An 18,549-nucleotide genomic window follows, 5' to 3' on the forward strand; every position below is an offset into this window, starting at 1 on the left:
TGACATTCGTGCGTTTACTTAAAAAACGCTTGGGGAGCCATTTCAGAGATTTTTCGGGTAGCAATTTATCGCACAACTCTCTGAGTGGGTGACGTTGATAGGCATTGATAACGACGGCTCTTTTCAGAGCCTTCTTGTCCGCTTTTTCCCTTCCAGTGTGTATGTGTGTGTGGAGTAGGTTCACAACAAGGTAATTTGCATAGGAAACTCGCTTCAGAAAAAAAGGTTGCTCAATGTCGTCGTATAGACGAGAGAGTACTCGAACTTAACTTGCCTGCTGTGTGTACTATTCGATACTATCTTTGGCATTGAGTAGCGATTCCAATTCAATGATAGTGCATAAAATTAATGGATGTACTCGCATCTAAAATTCGGCATCCACAAAGCCCCTAATAAATTTAAGGCACTAAGCCGATTGGGCCAACTGACTCTGAAGGCATTTCAAATGCGTTGACTCTGCGCATATTATTTGGCAACAGCTTGTATGAATGTGCTTTAAGTGCTTTGATTTGGGCCATAAAAATCGTAATATCTACCTTGAATTTGCGTTGCACAGATCTTTGAACCATTTATTTACACTGATAGTTTGCATCTATTGTCAATTGTCACCCCATTTGAAAAACATTCAAATAACAGAAATTGAAAAACGAAACGGGACTGAGAAAGGCCCGAAGTGAACACATTTCACATAATTAGAATTCACAAAAAATGTCGCTAGGCCCAAAATGTCTGTATCTGTATATGTGTATCTATTTGGCTTTGCATGCAAATTCAAAGAATGTTATTACAGTTGGCGTTGAACCTTTAGGCGCACAGACGCCTTCAATGGCCAGAGATGACGTCGAACTGAAATTGAAATTGGAATTCAAATGGTTTTTCTCTATTGCAATGTCAGAGTATTCACAGTTAGAGTGCTTGCTTTAACATCATCGAACAAATTGATATTGATCAAAAAATGTATATGTCTATTATTTATTATCTGTAACTTAGATCAATTTTTTAGAATAATGTTAAAAATTATATTAATTTGATCTTACACAAGTACTTCCGTTGTTTGTAATTTGTGTGCACTGAATTTACGTAAATTCTTATCAACTACTATATATAGAATAGATGTGCAGTGGTAAAAGGAACCAAAATGTTTTTAAATCGTGTTATTCTGTTAGTGCTTGCGATCATTGGCACGTTGGCAAACTTTTCAAGTACAGCCAAATTTAAAACCACCATATTTGATGATTACGTTTACGGTGCTTGTGATAATCAGCCAGAGAATGTCCTTAACATTAACACCGCGTTTGACACTTCTGAATTCATTATAAAAAACGATGTGGACAACGTAACGCTATCGGGAAATTTAACATCAAGATGGAATATTCAAAAGACAGATCGCCTTGAGGTTTCAATAGTCATCAGGTTATATTACGTGATATCTAAATATAAATTTATGTATTTTATCAGGGTATCTTTCAATTGCATTACTTGGATCATGGTTCGTGGCAACCAACGATGTATTCCATACGTATAAAGAATGTTTGTGCAGTTATGTTTGATAAAAATCAACACTGGTATAAAGCCTGGACTTCGCACATTATAAACATCGATGATGTTAAGGACAATTGCGTAAATGTACCAGGCGTAAGTTATTGCAGTTATCAGACTCTTTCTTCTGTTTAAGATAAAGAATATTGTTTTCTTTTTCAGGCAAAATTAATACATGAACCTTTTGAGTTGGTATTTATTTTTGATTTGAGAACACAAATTGATACTAATGGCCTTTATAGATTATTTATTGCTATATCAGCATATGATGAGCTTTCACGAAAGCGGGATACATCTATCTGTTTTACGATTAGAGTTCAATTCGAGAGAATAGATTAATGTGGATCCCAAAAAATTTATAAATTTGTAACAATTATTGATATTTGTTTTTGATTATCTTGGTGTTTAAACTGTGTTGAAAAATTAAAAAGTCTACAGGGAAAACATGTTGGTAAAATAACTATTGTCAAATCGTTCGTGTTTCTTGTACAATTGTCTAAATATTAATTATTATCTGCGTTTTAATAAAAGAAAATATGGCTTAATCGTTGACGATGATGGTTAATAATATTTGTAGAACTTGTTATTCATATTAGGATTGCAAGGTATTCTGCAATTCAATAAATAAAGAGCTTTTGCTGACAGTGTCCTGAATTTGAGAAAAATCATGATTTATGTAAAGAATATATTTTGTTAACAAGCGACTTGAGATAGTTTTTTAAATTAAATCCAACTTTTGTTGACAGTTGATTTGCAACAGTATCTCCAGAAATGAATACAATGTTTTTAGCATAAAATCGAGTAATTATTCATATAATAAAAAAATCATATTTCTAGACAATTAATGTTTTCAATAGAGATAAATATTTTGTTATTCTGTCGGAAATGCTTGTTGCGCTTTATATATATATATGTATATATATATATATATATATATATATATAATTGATATATATATACAAAATTGATATATATTTAACTTAAACAAAATTGATTGTTTTCAAACAAAATTAATGCCACATCATCCTTCCGAGCACCAGCTCAAATCATATTATACTCATTTTTTAAAAATTAAAAAGACATTGGAGTATCGAGAGCAACAAAGATTCTCATCTTCATGTCCGTTTGTTTCTCTTGAACTCAGAAAGTAGAATATACATAAATTATATGTTAAAGCTACAAAATATTTTAAAATCGTGGTTGCACGCATAGCTCTAACCCAATCCCAAGTTATATTTGAATGCTAAAACATTTGATTACTTGTAACTCACAATAAATTTAGAAATGCTGGCCAAATAATATACAAGTTAGAAATTAAATTTCTGCTCGGGATAAAATAGCCCATAGATATTAAAAGATGTAGTTTTGCGAAAAATAATAATAATAATTAGTGTTGATACTGATGAAGTGCTGGCAAAAACATGTACATGTGATCTTGCGTGTTTTTTAATTTCCTATATTCCTACAAAAAAGACTTTGGGAATTCAAAAATCAAAATGTGGCTGAGTCGTCTACTATTTGTGCTATTAGCAATAGTTTTTGAAATAGTAAGCTATTCGAAAGGTTATTGAATCCAAATTAGGTTCGACGATGACGAAATATTTAGTGACTGCCGAGATCAACCGGATGGTGTACTTAATATCAATGGAATGTGGGATTTAACAGAGTTCACCATTGAGTCACAATCGGACCAGATAAAAGTATCGGGTAACACAACATCGGTTTGGGATATTCAGCTGACGGATCGTGTTGGGGTGATTTCATGGAGTCTTATGTAAAAAGATATGTGTTTTTGATAAAATGTGGCTTTCAGGGTTCCATAGAAGTTTATAAATTCTATCGACGGGAGTGGGTACCAACAATATACAAGATTAATGTGCCTGATGTATGTTCAACGATGTATGATAAAAATCAGTATTGGTACTTTTTGTGGACGCAATACATTACGAATAGTGACGATATAAAGGACAAGTGCATTAATGTTCGTGGCGTAAGATATCGCAAAAGTATAAGCAATAATTTAAGCCATAATAATACGAAATGTCTTCATTCTTAGGTAAAGTAAAGTACATAGACCATTCATTTTGAAGGACCTTCAATTCAATAATCAAATGGCAACTGTGGAAGGACCTCACAAAATACAAATTCAACTTAAAGCATTCGATAAGTTTGGCAAATTGCGTCCAACATCCATATGTTTTGAACTGAAAGCAAATTTTGAAACCAAATTTATATAAAAATTAATAATTATATATATTTATATAAAAATAAAAATAAAAATAAAGTTTGCAAAATAATTTAGGAATGTTTAATAAAAAAAACCTTGACTATTGCGGGTTTTTGGTGCTTTAGTTGGCAATCTTGTATATTTTGCACTCTATGATATATTTTGAATGCAGTACTATTTCAATATACTAATTATACCCTTTGGTATAAACTCAGTATTTTGCGGTATATTAATATGGAATATCTTAAAATTATTACCGCACTGTTTTGCTTTTATTAATTATTTAACGGGTATCTCTCAGTCGATAACATTCGACTGTTACTTTCTTACTAGTTTTTTAATATGTATATATCAATCGCTCGAGTTGCAATCTAAGATTATTTGATTATTTGGTAAACATCCAGCAAATCCATGTTATGGTCGCGAAATGAGTTTTAGACATCTGCAATAACATGCCTTGATTACCATCTATCTGCTGTTGAAAATCAATTAATATTTAAACAACTCTATAACAACACGACTTATGTACATATGGTATGTATATATTATATGTTATATCTTGATCTAGCTGCCCAGTTTATGGTGACATTGTGGAACCATTCGTAAGTAAGTGAGGGAAATTGATGCGCAATCAGTGCGAATGAAAGACCTCCGCCTGCAACCATTTTGGTTAACTTTCAATGACTTAACCATTTTGTAGGCCTTTTGCAGCCGAACATGGCATAGATGTACGTACAGTAAGAGGACATGAGAGAAAGGGTCGAAAGGGTTTAGCACATGTACAAATTGCTGTTGTGGCCGACATCATTTGCATAGAGGCGACTGAATAGTAGTAAAAAGGATGCTTTTTGGCCCAGTGCCAAGCGTAGGCCAACTTTAAGGTTTCTTCAATTAAATTGTTGTGCCATGCCACAGTCAGCGAGGCAAGGACGATCCAACAAGGGGGTGGTCATGTTTGCAAGCTATATGAATTTGCCTCTACCCTTTTTACTTTGTTTTTGTTTGTCGTTGTTGTTGTAGCTGTGCCTTTTGGTTGTTGTTTTCTTGTTTCTTTTTTGTCTTTTTTTGGGGCATTTCATTTTGGTTGTGAATGTTTCTGCTCGTTTTTTCTTGGAAGAGCCGGTTTGGTTGGCTTACTTGAAGAGTCAACACTTTAGGGGCAACAAACACAGCGATCCACTGGGCTCTCATTTTGACTTACTGCACATCAAGCTCGACTGCAAGCTCATCAGGCTCAGCGTAAGTGAAAAAAATGAACGTGTTTTATGTTGCTTTTTTTTGTTGTTTTTGTTGCGTGAGAAATGCCCCAGGAAATTGTACTAAACAGCAGAAAAACTGGCAAAGTAAACGAAAGACGCTGTCACTGCTGTGGCTGTCGTTGCTGTTGCTGCAGAATGTGGCCAAGGAAAGCAACCATAACGACTCCTGTATTTTGGTGTATGCGGCAGAGGGAGTAGGGGGAAGATAAGCCAACGACAGACAGGAAGGCAGGAAAATTTATGGCATGCAGGCGACGCGAATCCGCCGGAAATGAGGAGCAAAATTCTGGCTGACTGGATGGCTGGCTGACTTGCAGACAACTCAAGCTAAAGCATAAACTTACGAGTAGACATTAGGCTTGCTGTCTTTCGTCTTATCACCACTACCTTAGACTGGCAGGTGATAATCACATGCAGGCTAAAATGAATGGCCAGGAACAGCACGTGGAATCTGGCTAAGCAAAAAAAGAAAAGATGGCCAAAGGTTCCCTGGGACCAGCCACAGGTCATTTAGAATGCACAACAGATTTGAGCTACGCTGAACTCAAACAACAGTTGAACTCTTAACGAATTCAATTATCTTTCAATCGAATATTCATTGTATTCAATATGTTATTGAACTTGAAATATTTGTATGCAAATCCCAAAACACAAAATTGAATTCTTTTTTTTACTTGTGTTGTCCCTCAACTCGAATTGGTCAACCAACGTGGGTTAAATGGCTGACTTCCGCTTTGTAGTTACCCTTGCAGTGGTTACACTCAGTGAGCCACTTCCTGTCATTTTGTGTTCTTTTTGGGGGTACTTCAAATGTAATTTAATATGTTTATTTGCTTGGCGGGTACTTTGTGGCAGCCGTTGTGTCTGCCGTTGAATTAATTGTGTACCTTGGCGAGACCAGTCACAAGTTTCCATCTGACAGCTGGCAGCATCTGCCGTTGGCTGTTGCTCTTGTATGAATAACGGAAGGTGCTTCCTGAGCGACACCTTCCTCGTTTCCCTCTCACCTCCAACGCGAGCACAAGCCAAAAATAAAGCAAGAACAGCAATTGGGGGAGTCGGCAACAAGAGAAGAGAACGAACAACTCTCTAATTAATGTGTTTGTTTAGCTTTTGTGCTTTTCAAAATTTGCTAGGTGTTGTTGCCGCTGTGCCGGAGTGCCGGATGTGGCTCCGGAAGGGAGACAACATTTTAATTGAATGAACGCGGCATCTATTACAGGCCTACCAAGTTTTCAAGTCGATTCAATCCCCCATAAACTCTTTTGCTCTTATTATGCAAATGTGCTTACCAACAGACATTTGAATTACGAGTCTAATTGTTGTGTGCTTTCTTTCTTCATTCTTTTCGCTGCAGCAACTAACCAAGCAACTGGAAGTTAAAGATGCATCCCATTAATTCACTTGCCTGCCGCAGAAGTCAAAGATTTCAACTGGAATCGGAGCTGCATTAGTCGAGTGGAGCAGCAATGGAGGAGATGGAGGAGAACGATGAGCCCAGACAGTTGGTGGCACCGGAAACGGATTCAGCCCCGTCAGACATTGTGGAACCGGTTCTGGCGCTTCTACGCTCGGATGTCCTCAATCAGACGCGTCCGCCGCTCTTCTACAACAGCTACAACATCTCCGAGGATGTGTATTACTATTTCAATGGCTTCAATGCAGCGCCCACGGGTACAGAGCTGGCCCTCAATCTCAACACGACCACGGGCAGTGGTGGGCCCAGCAGCACCACACGCGAGCCCGATCTATCCGAGTTCCTGGAGGCGTTGCCCAACGATCGCGTTGGCCTGCTCGCCTTTCTCTTTCTTTTCTCGTTCGCCACAGTCTTTGGCAACTCGCTGGTCATACTGGCGGTCATCAGGGAGCGTTATTTGCACACGGCCACCAACTATTTCATCACTAGCCTGGCGGTCGCCGATTGTCTGGTGGGTCTCGTGGTGATGCCCTTCTCGGCGCTCTACGAGGTGCTGGAGAACACGTGGTTCTTTGGAACGGACTGGTGCGACATTTGGCGCTCGTTGGATGTGCTCTTTAGCACCGCCTCCATACTGAATCTGTGCGTCATCTCACTGGATCGCTACTGGGCCATCACGGATCCATTCAGCTATCCAATGCGCATGACTGTGAAGCGTGCCGCTGGCCTAATTGCGGCCGTTTGGATCTGTTCGAGTGCCATCAGCTTTCCGGCGATTGTTTGGTGGCGGGCAGCACGCGATGGCGAGATGCCCGCCTATAAGTGCACATTTACCGAACATCTCGGTTATCTGGTGTTCTCCTCAACCATATCGTTCTATCTGCCATTGCTTGTCATGGTCTTTACCTATTGCCGCATCTATCGGGCGGCGGTTATTCAGACGCGCTCCCTCAAAATCGGCACCAAGCAGGTGCTGATGGCATCCGGGGAGTTGCAGCTGACGTTGCGTATACATCGCGGTGGCACCACACGTGATCCTGCCGTCAATACTAATCAAGTCTCGGGCGGCGGAGGAGGCGGTGGTGGAGGCGGTGGCGGTGGTTCGTTGAGTCACTCGCATTCGCATTCACATCATCATCATCACAATCACAGTGGCGGCACAACGACTTCGACGCCCGAAGAGCCGGACGATGAGCCACTATCGGCACTGCACAATAATGGTCTGGCCCGACATCGACACATGGGCAAGAACTTTTCGTTGTCGCGCAAGCTGGCGAAGTTCGCCAAGGAGAAGAAGGCTGCCAAGACGCTGGGAATTGTGATGGGCGTATTCATTGTGTGCTGGTTGCCGTTCTTTGTGGTCAATTTGTTGTCGGGCTTCTGCATCGAGTGCATTGAACATGAGGAGATTGTGTCGGCGATTGTCACATGGCTCGGCTGGATCAATTCCTGCATGAATCCTGTGATCTATGCCTGCTGGAGCAGGGACTTTCGCAGGTGGGTTCAACCCGTTATCTCTCTTATTCACAAGCGCCATTCATTCTGTTGTCATCCTTTTCGCAGGGCTTTTGTGCGTTTGCTGTGCATGTGCTGTCCGCGGAAGATACGACGCAAGTATCAGCCCACAATGCGCTCCAAGTCACAGGTGAGTTGTTGTCCAGCTTATGGTCCATTTAAGCTGCGGTTTTCTTTTTCATTGCTGCGATATTGCCACAACACATTTTGCAGGTCTTTCGCTCTTTGTCGTCTTTTTTTCGCTCAAACTCATTGCCAAAGTTAGCGACGCATTTTATTTTTCATTTTTTTGTGTTTTTCCATCAACATGTTTTTTATATTCTTGTGGGCGTGAGCGACGTTGAAAACTGTTTATGAATTATGCACCTCACCCCCGACTCTTCTGCAGCTTCTGGCCACACTTTAGTATGCTCCAGAAACGAAACTCAACGAACGACAAAATTAATTTACAAATTTAATGAATATGATGGAAGAAGCACAGAAAAAAAAAACAAAAAAACAGCAGCAAGTTGTACCCTTCTCCGTGTGCCAACTCTCATCATCACTCCATCTCTAGCATTTGCCATTAGCATTCACACATGACAGACAGCTGGAACGCGGCACCGGCGCCGAGTGCCTTAGAAGAGCTCTCATCCTTGCATGCGCTCATCATCCCAGCATAAATAAACAGCTCAGCTCAGCGCATCAGTCAACGTCATCGACGCCTTCCCTCTCTTCATCACTGAGCTGTTGATTTTAATGAATAATTTTTTAATGTGTGTCTGCACTCTGCCCGATTTGGGTCAGAGTCAGTCAAGTCCAAGTCAAAAAGTCACAATGCCAACGTTCAGTTTAATTGCATTGAAAGCAAATTGATAGATTTCATATTTGCAACTCTCTTTGTTTAGAATGAAAATCAACATTTCTATTGCAAACTGTTTGCACAATTTGTTTCCAATTGACGGTATTTGATGGGCTACACTCAAAAGCTTAATTAACATAATTAATGATAAATATCTCATTCACATTCAATCCCTTCCGCTCAATCGCATCAAAGCCAAAAGAGTCAACATCATTAATAATAAAACGGAAAATCCATCACATAAATTAAATGCAAATCAATCAGACACAAAAGTCTTTGATCGCTGCTAAGGACACGAGATATTCTAGCTATATATTTATAAGTACTCCTAAACATATATTTGTGTATCACATCACGTCGCTGTTTAGAACTTTAAGGGGACGAAACAAGATGTCGTGTGGTTTTAGAGATGTTAATATGCGTCACATCTGATTATGATTCTGGTGGTGTTTTTACAGAGATTTGCGACACGGCGCTGCTACTCAACTTGCTCGCTGCACGGCATTCAGCACGTGCGACACAATTCCTGCGAGCAGACTTATATATAGTTTAGCATAGATTTATAGTTGCTCCCCCAACACAGTGAGTGGCGCCTTCTACTTTCCAATACAAAACAAGTGCTAGAAATGAAAAAAATGAAAGACTCTTTCTTCTTCTGTGTGTATTTGTAAGTCAATGGCAAGGTAAGCAGCGACTTGTCTATGTTTTGATGTTTCGTGTTCGTTCTGTCGCCTCTTTCGGGTCATGCACAACTAAAACTCATCGAAAGGGTCGCACACGTTGCACAATTTGTTGCTTCATGCCACACACCACTCTATTTGTCTCTTTCACTCTTTCTGTGTATCTCCCTCTCTCTCTGTGTCTCTTTATAAATGTTCAACTCAACGATGCGCCTGTGTGTTATGTTCTTTTGCCTCGACTGTGACATTGTTGATTGTATTTTTAGTAAAAAAAATGGAACGAAAGCTCACACAAGCTAAAAGGAAAAAAAGAATACATAAAGTAAACTGTGATTTCAGCACCTGTTGAATGTACTGCACCTGAATCAAAACACACCAACACCCACACACACACACACATAATCACAAGGTGCAGTCCTGGCTGGGCTTAATGTCTCTGTTTGAACAATTCCCTTTGGCATGGCAACTGATGTTACGTTGCTTTTTGTTGTTGTTCATGTTGTTGTTTAATATACTGCGCAGAGGGGGAGAGTCTGATGGCCTTTTGAGATAGCATCTATGCTCAATGTGTAATATAAATATTTCTCTATGGACGCCTCAAAGTATGCAATGTAAATGTAAAGTGAATGAAAATACATAACACAATATGAGATTTGCTTGCGAGTAGCCTTGAAGCCATAAATCCATTTAATGCCTTGATACAGGGTATGCGCAAGTTGAAGGCGAATCTCTGGTCACACACGCACTTTTTGCACAACTCACACGCGAGCTCGCAGGCCAAGGACACGTTGTCCTTGCTGCGTTTTTGTCATGTTGGCTGTCGCTCTCTTTGTTTTTGCTATTGTTATTACTGTTGTTGTTTTTGTTTTTGTCTTTGTTATTGTTTATGGCAACCATTCACTAAAAATCTATACACTCACTCACACCAATCCTTCTACACACACACAAGCGCACACTCAATGTGTTTATCTTGCTGTTTTGTGATTTTTACTTAAGTTTCAAACCTCCTCATCGCTCAATTTAAGTGCGTGTCTGGTTTACTTGTGTTTATGTTGGAAATTTTAACTTGGCATTGTTGTTCTTATTATTGCCACTTTTATTTGTTGGCCCTTGACTTTCCACACACACACACACACACACACACGTAAGCAAACATAGACAAACCCACACACATCAATAAGTGCGCCTGGACATATTCTGTAAATCAACTCCCAAACCACTCGAGCAGCATTGTGAGTAATGCTATCAAGTTAACCATAAATCCTTTTGCACTCTAAATTTTCAACTCAATTTTCGCATGTGTGTGATACAAACAAACAAACAAGCAAACAAACAAACTTAAACTTAAACCACACAATTAAATGGATGAAAATCTTGTTTACAGCCTTCCCCCTTTAAAATAATGTAACTACAAGTCAGCGAGTGGCTGACTTTGGGTATTTGCTGTCGGGTGGCTGTGCCAGGATATCAATTACACCCAAGAGCATGCCAATTTATATGCCAATTCCTCTCGCATTGTTCAAGTATTGTATTGTTGAAAAGGGTCACGACAAGCACATCTGACTTATTGGCGGGCACTTAAAGGAACCGGAAGAATATATAAAAGTATATCGGGTTCATATTGTTTCGATATGTTAATCAAATAACTTACAATCGATTTAATATTCCAGGAATGCAACACAAGCGTATTTGATGTATTTTTTATCAACCTGCGACGAAATTTGATATTGATTTATCCCTCTTAACAATGTTGGCACTAAATCGGATCGAGTTTTATTTCGCTGAATGTTGCAATTTATTTCTAAGAACCCATCTCTTAAATCATGTTGCTCTCTGGCCTTTTTTTCGTAGAATGAAATGAGCACAACAACCTGCATACTAGGAATATTATCAGCATTCCTTCAAGATTAGACTTAAGTAATGTTAAGCCTCCCCATTAGAAAGTTTTCCCTTCACAAAATGTCTACATTCACCTCGCATTTAGCAGTTGTAATGTGAGAGCATGGTATTTTAGTATTTGAGGGGCGGATACTTAAAAAAAACATACACAAATTCCGGTGATTGCTTAAATTAGCGACAAATGAGTTCAACTTCCGTTGGCCATTTGATGACGATGACGACGACGACGACGACGTCGACGATGCTCACAACGGGCTACAAATGGAGATGGGTTCCATTAACCGGCGCCCATAAAGTCCTCTTGACTGAGTGTGTTTATGCTCCCATAGTGTGCGTGTGTTTCGGTGTGTGGGTGTGTGTGTGTGAGAGTGAGTTGGTTATATTCATTTGGACGATGTCGTTGCTTGGTCTAGTCAGTCCCTTTATCGCCTACTGGGCGGTTGGCCAATGTCTGGCTTGTGTCCTCGTAGTTATCTTCAAGCCCATTGCGGTCAGCCGCAAGCTGAGTGCGTGTCTCCTTGTACGTGTGTGTGTGTGTGTGTGTATATCTGTGAATTTGTCTCCCCTGATGTCACTTGAAAATTAACTTCATTGATGTTTTGTGCTGTTTGACTACAGTTCTCCGCCTGTTTGTAGTCCTTGTTGCCAGACACAGACACATACGTACACACACTCACACAACAACTAGAGCACGCACTGATTAGCTTCCGGTTGCAGTGCTGAAAAACTTAATCTAGTGTTACACTTAGAGAAATAAGCGACTTGGTTTGAAGGGAAAATCAAAAAGAAAAGAACTATTTATTTTTATTTAAATATACTGAAGTATTTACATATATGGCTGAACTATTGATATTACCACTAATGCTTTTCAAAAGAATAAAGTAATTATTTTAATTTAAACTTGATTCAGGATTTATATTGATTTATAAGTATTATTACCAGCTAAGTCTTTCACACACAATGAAGAAATGACTTTCATGAAAGAGAATTTTTAAACAAGAATAGATTAAATTTTGTTTGGATTAAATAATAATTCAAGTCTTTCATTCTCCAAATAAAGAAAACTATTTATTTTTTTTTAATTTATAAAAGAATTTATTATTTCTTTAATAATATTACTAGCAGTCTTTTTAATAGATTCCCATTCTATTCTCTCAGTGCAGCTGCGAAAAGTACAAAACCAAATGAGTCGAAAGACATTCCAGATGCATCAAAAATGTGCATGCCACAGTCAATCGGCATTTCAGGGCATACACAGCATTCAACTTCAACACTCACACATTGCTTTAAACTACTACATATACACACACGCAATTTACATACACACACACACACACATACCTTTATGTAATTGTTATTCTAAATGCTTTGCAGAAGAACTCTTTGGCCAGCCTGACAAAGCCAGGACACACGACAACGGAGCTGCTGCGCTTTGGCGCCTTCGAGTAAAGGATGCTCGTATCCTTGAGTCAGGCAATTACCTTGTACATACCACATACTATCTACTTTCCACTTGCAAATTCCGCAAGTTTCAATTTGCCTGCTCTAATCGTTGCTAATTGCATTAATTATTGGCCAACGCTTTGAGGCATTTGAAGGAACAGAACTGACTGCCAAAGCGAAAGCGAAAGCTAAAATTATTCGCCGAAATAATCAATCAAACTAATTTCGTGACCGCTTCACAAAAATGACAGGCAAAATTAAACGAATGTTTTGTCGCCAGCTTTAGCAGATTCTTTTTCTCTTCGTACTCTTACTTTCACTTTGTCATTTATTTATGTATGTGTTGTTTTTGTTGTAATTTGGTTTTGTTTATTCTGGTCCCTTCGCGAGCCAGGACATCAAAATGTAATTTACCACAAATGTTGCGAAAACATCAATTATCCCTAATGGACTGTGAACGTGAAATTAACGTTTATAATTATGTGACAGAAGCCGCCAGAAAGTGGCCACAGCCGCGAGAGAGCGAGAGTTCCAGAACTCTTGGCCTGTTTCCGGCTTGATACCCTGCGACATCTTTTATTGCAAAAGGGTGGACTATACTCAAAGAAATTGTATTAAATATTTAATAAATTTTGTTATATGCATGTTTTGATTCATTTGTTTATCGCTTTATACTGTGGGCTTTGTGATATATGCAACTTTTTCCAGGATATATGAAATGTCGAGTCGCGAAGTCGTCATACTTGTCGTATGTGCGATGTCGAAAACTTTTACATTTTTTTTGGTGGTGTTTTGCCCTTTCTGGCCTTTTTGGCTGGTGTGAAGCGGCAACTCCGGAACAGCCGAAGCTGCTGCAAATAGAGTATTAAGTAATAAATTACAAAAAGGGCGTTTTCCTGACAAATTCGCGAGTCAGACTAAAAAAAATGAAGAAAACATTTTGGCGAGCCCTGCGAGTTCATTGAACTTTGAACCCAACACGCCTACATCGACGAGGGCTTGGCCAATTTTTGAGTCATAACGTACACGCGAAACAAAATGCCAGAGATAGAAAAATAGTTTAGCTAATTGGTTTGGCTTCTAACAAATTTTCATATGTAACAATAAAGAACTTTGCATATTTTGATTGCTTGCAAACATGGCAAAGAATTGAATATGAGTGTTAGGCACTCAAGCAAAAAAATATGTATTGATGTGCATGCAGTAAGGCAAGTGTTTTGGCAAAGAATTTAAATCAAACCGTTAATCAAATTGTGGTAAGCAACACGTTGCGTATACGTAATGCGAGCGTAAGCCAAAGGCAAAAGGATATTAGAATATACCACAAAAACTTGTCAGCACGTAATTGAATTGAAACTCCAATCTGCCTTAGCACAAACCCAAAAAGCCAAAAATAAAAAAAAGGCAGCACTTGTAACTTGCAATTCCCAAGGAACCACAGAAAACCACACGAAATCAACTCGGAATGCCGTTAACACACACACACTCAGACACACAAACAGGCACACACATGTATATAGCAAACATACACAAATAACCACATGGAAGGTTTGCTTATGAAATTGCATTGCCATTACTTCTGATAAGGACGTCGACGCTGATGATGATGATGATGATGATGGTGATGAAGATGATGATCTTATTTGCTGGATTTCGGGTGGTTTAGTGTGAGCTTGAAAAGCCACTGCAACACTGAATGCCTGAAATTGAAATTGCCGGCCGATCCCAGTCTCGATTTTGGGGCTGAGGTGAAGCTGAAGCTGAGATGTAATGTTACAGCTAATATTCGGAAATTGTGTTCTTCTCTGTGTGTGTGTGTGTTGTATTGTGCACCAGCAAATTTACCTCTTCCTGCTCCTGTGTTTCATTGTCTTTACTTCACCCAAAGCAGCAGCTGTTGTGCAAAAAAAAAATCAAATAAAACCGCTTTTCGTTTATTGTGTTGCATTGCTTTGTTTTTATTTTATTTTCGAGTTGTGTTTTGCTTTTGCTGCTATCCCTCTCGTTCTCTTTGTGATTGTTCTTGTTGTTATTCTTTTTCAATCATGCATTTCGCTTTGACTTTTATTGCACCCGACAAAAATAAAGAAGAAAAGCAGATGAAAACCAAAAGCGCACAGAACATAAAACTGAAAGCAAAAAAAAAATCCGCAACATTTTCAAATTGTTGTCGTTGTTATTGTTGTTCTTCTTGCTGTTGTTGATGTTCTTGTTGTTATTCTTATTGTGCAACATCTTTGTTGCCACTCTTGTTGTGCTTAAAGGCAATTTGTTTATGCAACACACAAACACAAATACAAACACAGACAATACACGGAGATAAGTCTCTCTACACTGCCTGCAAATTGTATGCAAAAACCTCTCAAATTCAATTTTAACTACAACTCTTACAATGCATTTTTCTCTCTCTCCTATTTTCCTCTTTCTATGTCTATCCCCTTTTTTTCATATGCAGTGTCATGTTGCCGCCGCCATGGTGGCTGCTTCTACATCCTTTGGCTACCACTCCGTCAATCAGCTGGATCGCAATCTCATGTGACGGCAGCCAAGCAGCTGCAGCACCTGCAGCGGCAGCAGCAATTGCGGTGGCGGCGGAGGTGGAGCTGGCGGCGCTCGCAACTCCCATCAATATCACTCATCAGCGGGGGGAACGCCGTCCTCCTCGCAGCGCTCCTGCACGCGCTGCCAGAGCTTTCATCGGCATCATCATCGGGCCAGGCGTCGCAGCAGCGGCATGCAACTTCGCGGCGACTACAACTCGACGTCGGCGGTGAATTGTGCGGCCAAGACGATTGTCACAATCACGGCGCCACCAGCGGCAGCTGCTTCGGCCAGTGCGCTGCACTTGGGCAGCAGTGGGCGACCCTCATCGGTGTCCACACTCACACTGGCATCGGTGCCGCAGTCCATGTTGTTGGAGGCGACTCGAAGCGCGTCCGTGAGTGCTGCGAATACGCCACTTGCACCGGCCGCGAAGCACACGAGCTTTGCATTGACGCCCAGTGCAATGGGACCATCGAGCTCATCGGGATCGGGTCATCATGTGTCGTTTATGCCTTTGCCCATTCCACTGCCCATGATGGGAATCAAGCAGCGTTTGCGTGACTCCAATTCGTCGCTTAGTTCGCCCACTGCGACGACAACGACCGCAACGGGAGCAGCAGCCACAATCTCAGCACCTTCGCTCATCGAAGTCGCTGAGGAAGTCGCTGCAGCGCATCAACATGCGGCGCTGGAGTTGCGTCAGAGTGTGCAGAGTCAAATCACAACGCTGGAGGATGTGGACGATGTGCAGCGCAGCGATGACAATGATGATGATGACGACAGTGGGAGCGAGAGCGAGAGTGTGGGCATGGCCTTGGTGCAGACGACGCCACAGCTGGAGTGCCGCCGCACGGAGATGGCATCGAGTTCCTCTAGCGGTTCGGTTAAGTAAACTCGCCCCGCCCCCGATTAGCACTCAAGAACAGACACAACACAACCCACTCATTAGTGATAAGATATTGATAGTGATATGACTTGGTACTTGGTTCTTGGTTTATCGATTATCCTGATTTGGCTTAGCATAGCATAATTATTGATAGTTACAATTAGACGTCATATCTTAGCTCTTCCATAAATAGATTTTAACCCTTAAGTTCGAGTTCTTGTAAATATAAATGGCCACAAGTTTAAATTGATTTACGAATTGAAAGCTACGTCTTCAACCTGTCCACGTACCTGACTCTCTAACTCTAACTCTATCTCAAACTCAAACTAATCTCTCTCCGTTGTTAGTCGCTTCTTCCTTTTCTCTGTACAATATTACGGGTGCAAAAAAAAAGAATTTAAAACCTATCTCAGCCTCAAGAAAATACAAAAGTACGTATACTTAATCAATCAAATGGAATAACGGCTTCAAATAATCATTCCCAGTTGCCCTTATGGCAAGCTGAATACCAACTGATCCACCTTACAATGTTTGTCTTACATGTTTCGGTTCTCAGTGTAAACAATCAGACTTGTTCCGCATTTCACTTTCACTTGAAGTGCAAAGCCTCAAAGCAAGTAATTTAAATTGCCACATTTTGAAGTGAAATCCCTTTGTAAAACGTGAAAAGCGGAACAGAACAGAATAAAGTATATATACGAATAAGCGTAGTAAAATCCAATAGATATATAGTCTATGTTTGTTTATCGAGTTGTTTTGCGTTGGGTTAACAAGAGCGACAAATTGTAAATGTTAAATGCACAAAAAAAGTTAAGCGAACTCCTTTAACACTATTAACGAGTTCAGCTGGTCAACAAAGCGGCTTAAAGGCTTAAGTACTTAATTGAGAACAAACTGTGTTTGCAGTTTAGTTTAGTACATAAACTACATATATAAGTTACTTTATATTTTTACAATATAGTACGTAAAACAAAAAAAAAAAAAACTAAAAAAAAATAAAATAAATACATGTTTTCAGTTGGGGTTTTTCAAACATTTTGCTTTAGCAGTTATCCAGACAGCGTAAATTTTTCTAAACTGGTTGCCCAGGCAAACTAAATATTCACTGAATACAACACCAATAGATAATGAATACGACGAGTACTTCAAAGCATTCATTGTTGCAAGTGCTCATAGAAAAAAAAAAACAAAATACTTACATGTTATATACATAACATACATACATATATTATTATACTTCGAGTGAAAAAGTGAAAATAACAATGACGAAGCCAGCAGATGGGAAAAGGAAATCACAGAGCAATAAATGAAACGTTGCTCATTGTTTAAAAAACAAACAGATCTGAAATGAATTGAAGTGAAATGATATGAATGAGAAAAGCAAAGCGAAATGAGCAAAATTATAACAAATGGCAATTATTAATATTCAATATGGATAGCATAAGTCTAAGCTCATAGCTCATAGCTCATCTGTCTGTATGTGTGTATGTGTGTGAGTGCGTTCACATAAATAAGTCTAGATCTAAGTATGTGTATATGTATGTGTACAATGTATTTAGCCACTTAAGTGGGAAGAGAGAGAGAGAAAGAGAAATCAAGCAATGTCGGCCCATTCTAATCAATGGGCAACAGCAGCATGAATTTATAATATAATCATAGGCAAGGTAATTATTTAGGATGAGTTGAAGGATCTACTCAACCCAATCAAACAATCGGAACAATTGACAAACCATTATGATTAAGCGTTGTAATTGGCAAAACACAGATTTGTATTCCATATAGATACGAGTATATGTAACTACGACTACGATATGTATATGTATATGTATATGTATTTATGTGCATTAAGATTAAAACATACTGAAACAGTAACTGGCGTTGACCTAACATTATTTAAATTTCAGCTTGGCTAACTTCTCAAGCATCTCTGGGCGTCGATGGTGGTTTTACAGTTTGTTATTTTTTTTGGAAATGTGCGAAACTTTCGGGATTTGCAGCAAGAAATGCAACACTTCATCTTTGTGATGGACATGCAGCAGCCAGATACAATGCCAGTTGAGTGCGAGTGCAGAGTGCAGAGTGCAACAAGAGGCGAATGCCAAACTACAGACATAAAGTTTACAAGTTTACAGTTTACACTTTGCAGTTTACATTCTGGGGTCTGCTTTGCGGGGCAGAGAGCCAGCAATAGAGTTGCGATTGTTGTGAGTGCCATCACCGTCCCGGGAGCTGTGCATTGTGCAGCTGTCGCTCAAGCAGACACTCACTACGTCATTGCGTCAGACAGCCAGTCATTCAG

The 18,549-nt window shown here is 39.6% G+C and overlaps 3 protein-coding genes across 3 annotated transcripts in view; all 3 read left to right on the forward strand.

The window, feature by feature from the left end:
* Positions 1-18,208, forward strand: part of LOC133837012 (dopamine receptor 2) — a 30,289-nt gene extending 12,081 nt beyond the window's left edge. The window contains 3 exon segments of the mRNA XM_062267655.1: positions 6,383-7,939; positions 8,006-8,087; positions 15,276-18,208. Coding sequence (XP_062123639.1) covers positions 6,495-7,939; positions 8,006-8,087; positions 15,276-16,256 — 2,508 coding nt within the window. The 5' untranslated portion in view covers positions 6,383-6,494 and the 3' untranslated portion in view covers positions 16,257-18,208.
* LOC133836697 (uncharacterized) lies at positions 1,139-1,878 on the forward strand. The gene is made up of 3 exons (XM_062267286.1): positions 1,139-1,396; positions 1,459-1,635; positions 1,702-1,878. Exons 1-3 carry the CDS (start codon positions 1,139-1,141, stop codon positions 1,876-1,878), a joined length of 612 nt encoding a protein of 203 aa, XP_062123270.1.
* LOC133836698 (uncharacterized) lies at positions 3,027-4,492 on the forward strand. The gene is made up of 3 exons (XM_062267287.1): positions 3,027-3,293; positions 3,353-3,545; positions 4,467-4,492. The coding sequence occupies exons 1-3, from the start codon at positions 3,189-3,191 to the stop codon at positions 4,490-4,492; spliced, it is 324 nt and encodes a 107-aa protein (XP_062123271.1). The 5' UTR covers positions 3,027-3,188.
* Positions 18,209-18,549: the final 341 nt, after the last annotated feature.

This window comes from Drosophila sulfurigaster, chromosome 2R (genome assembly GCF_023558435.1).
Source record: "Drosophila sulfurigaster albostrigata strain 15112-1811.04 chromosome 2R, ASM2355843v2, whole genome shotgun sequence".
In the NCBI taxonomy this organism is placed as follows: Eukaryota; Metazoa; Arthropoda; class Insecta; order Diptera; family Drosophilidae; genus Drosophila; species Drosophila sulfurigaster.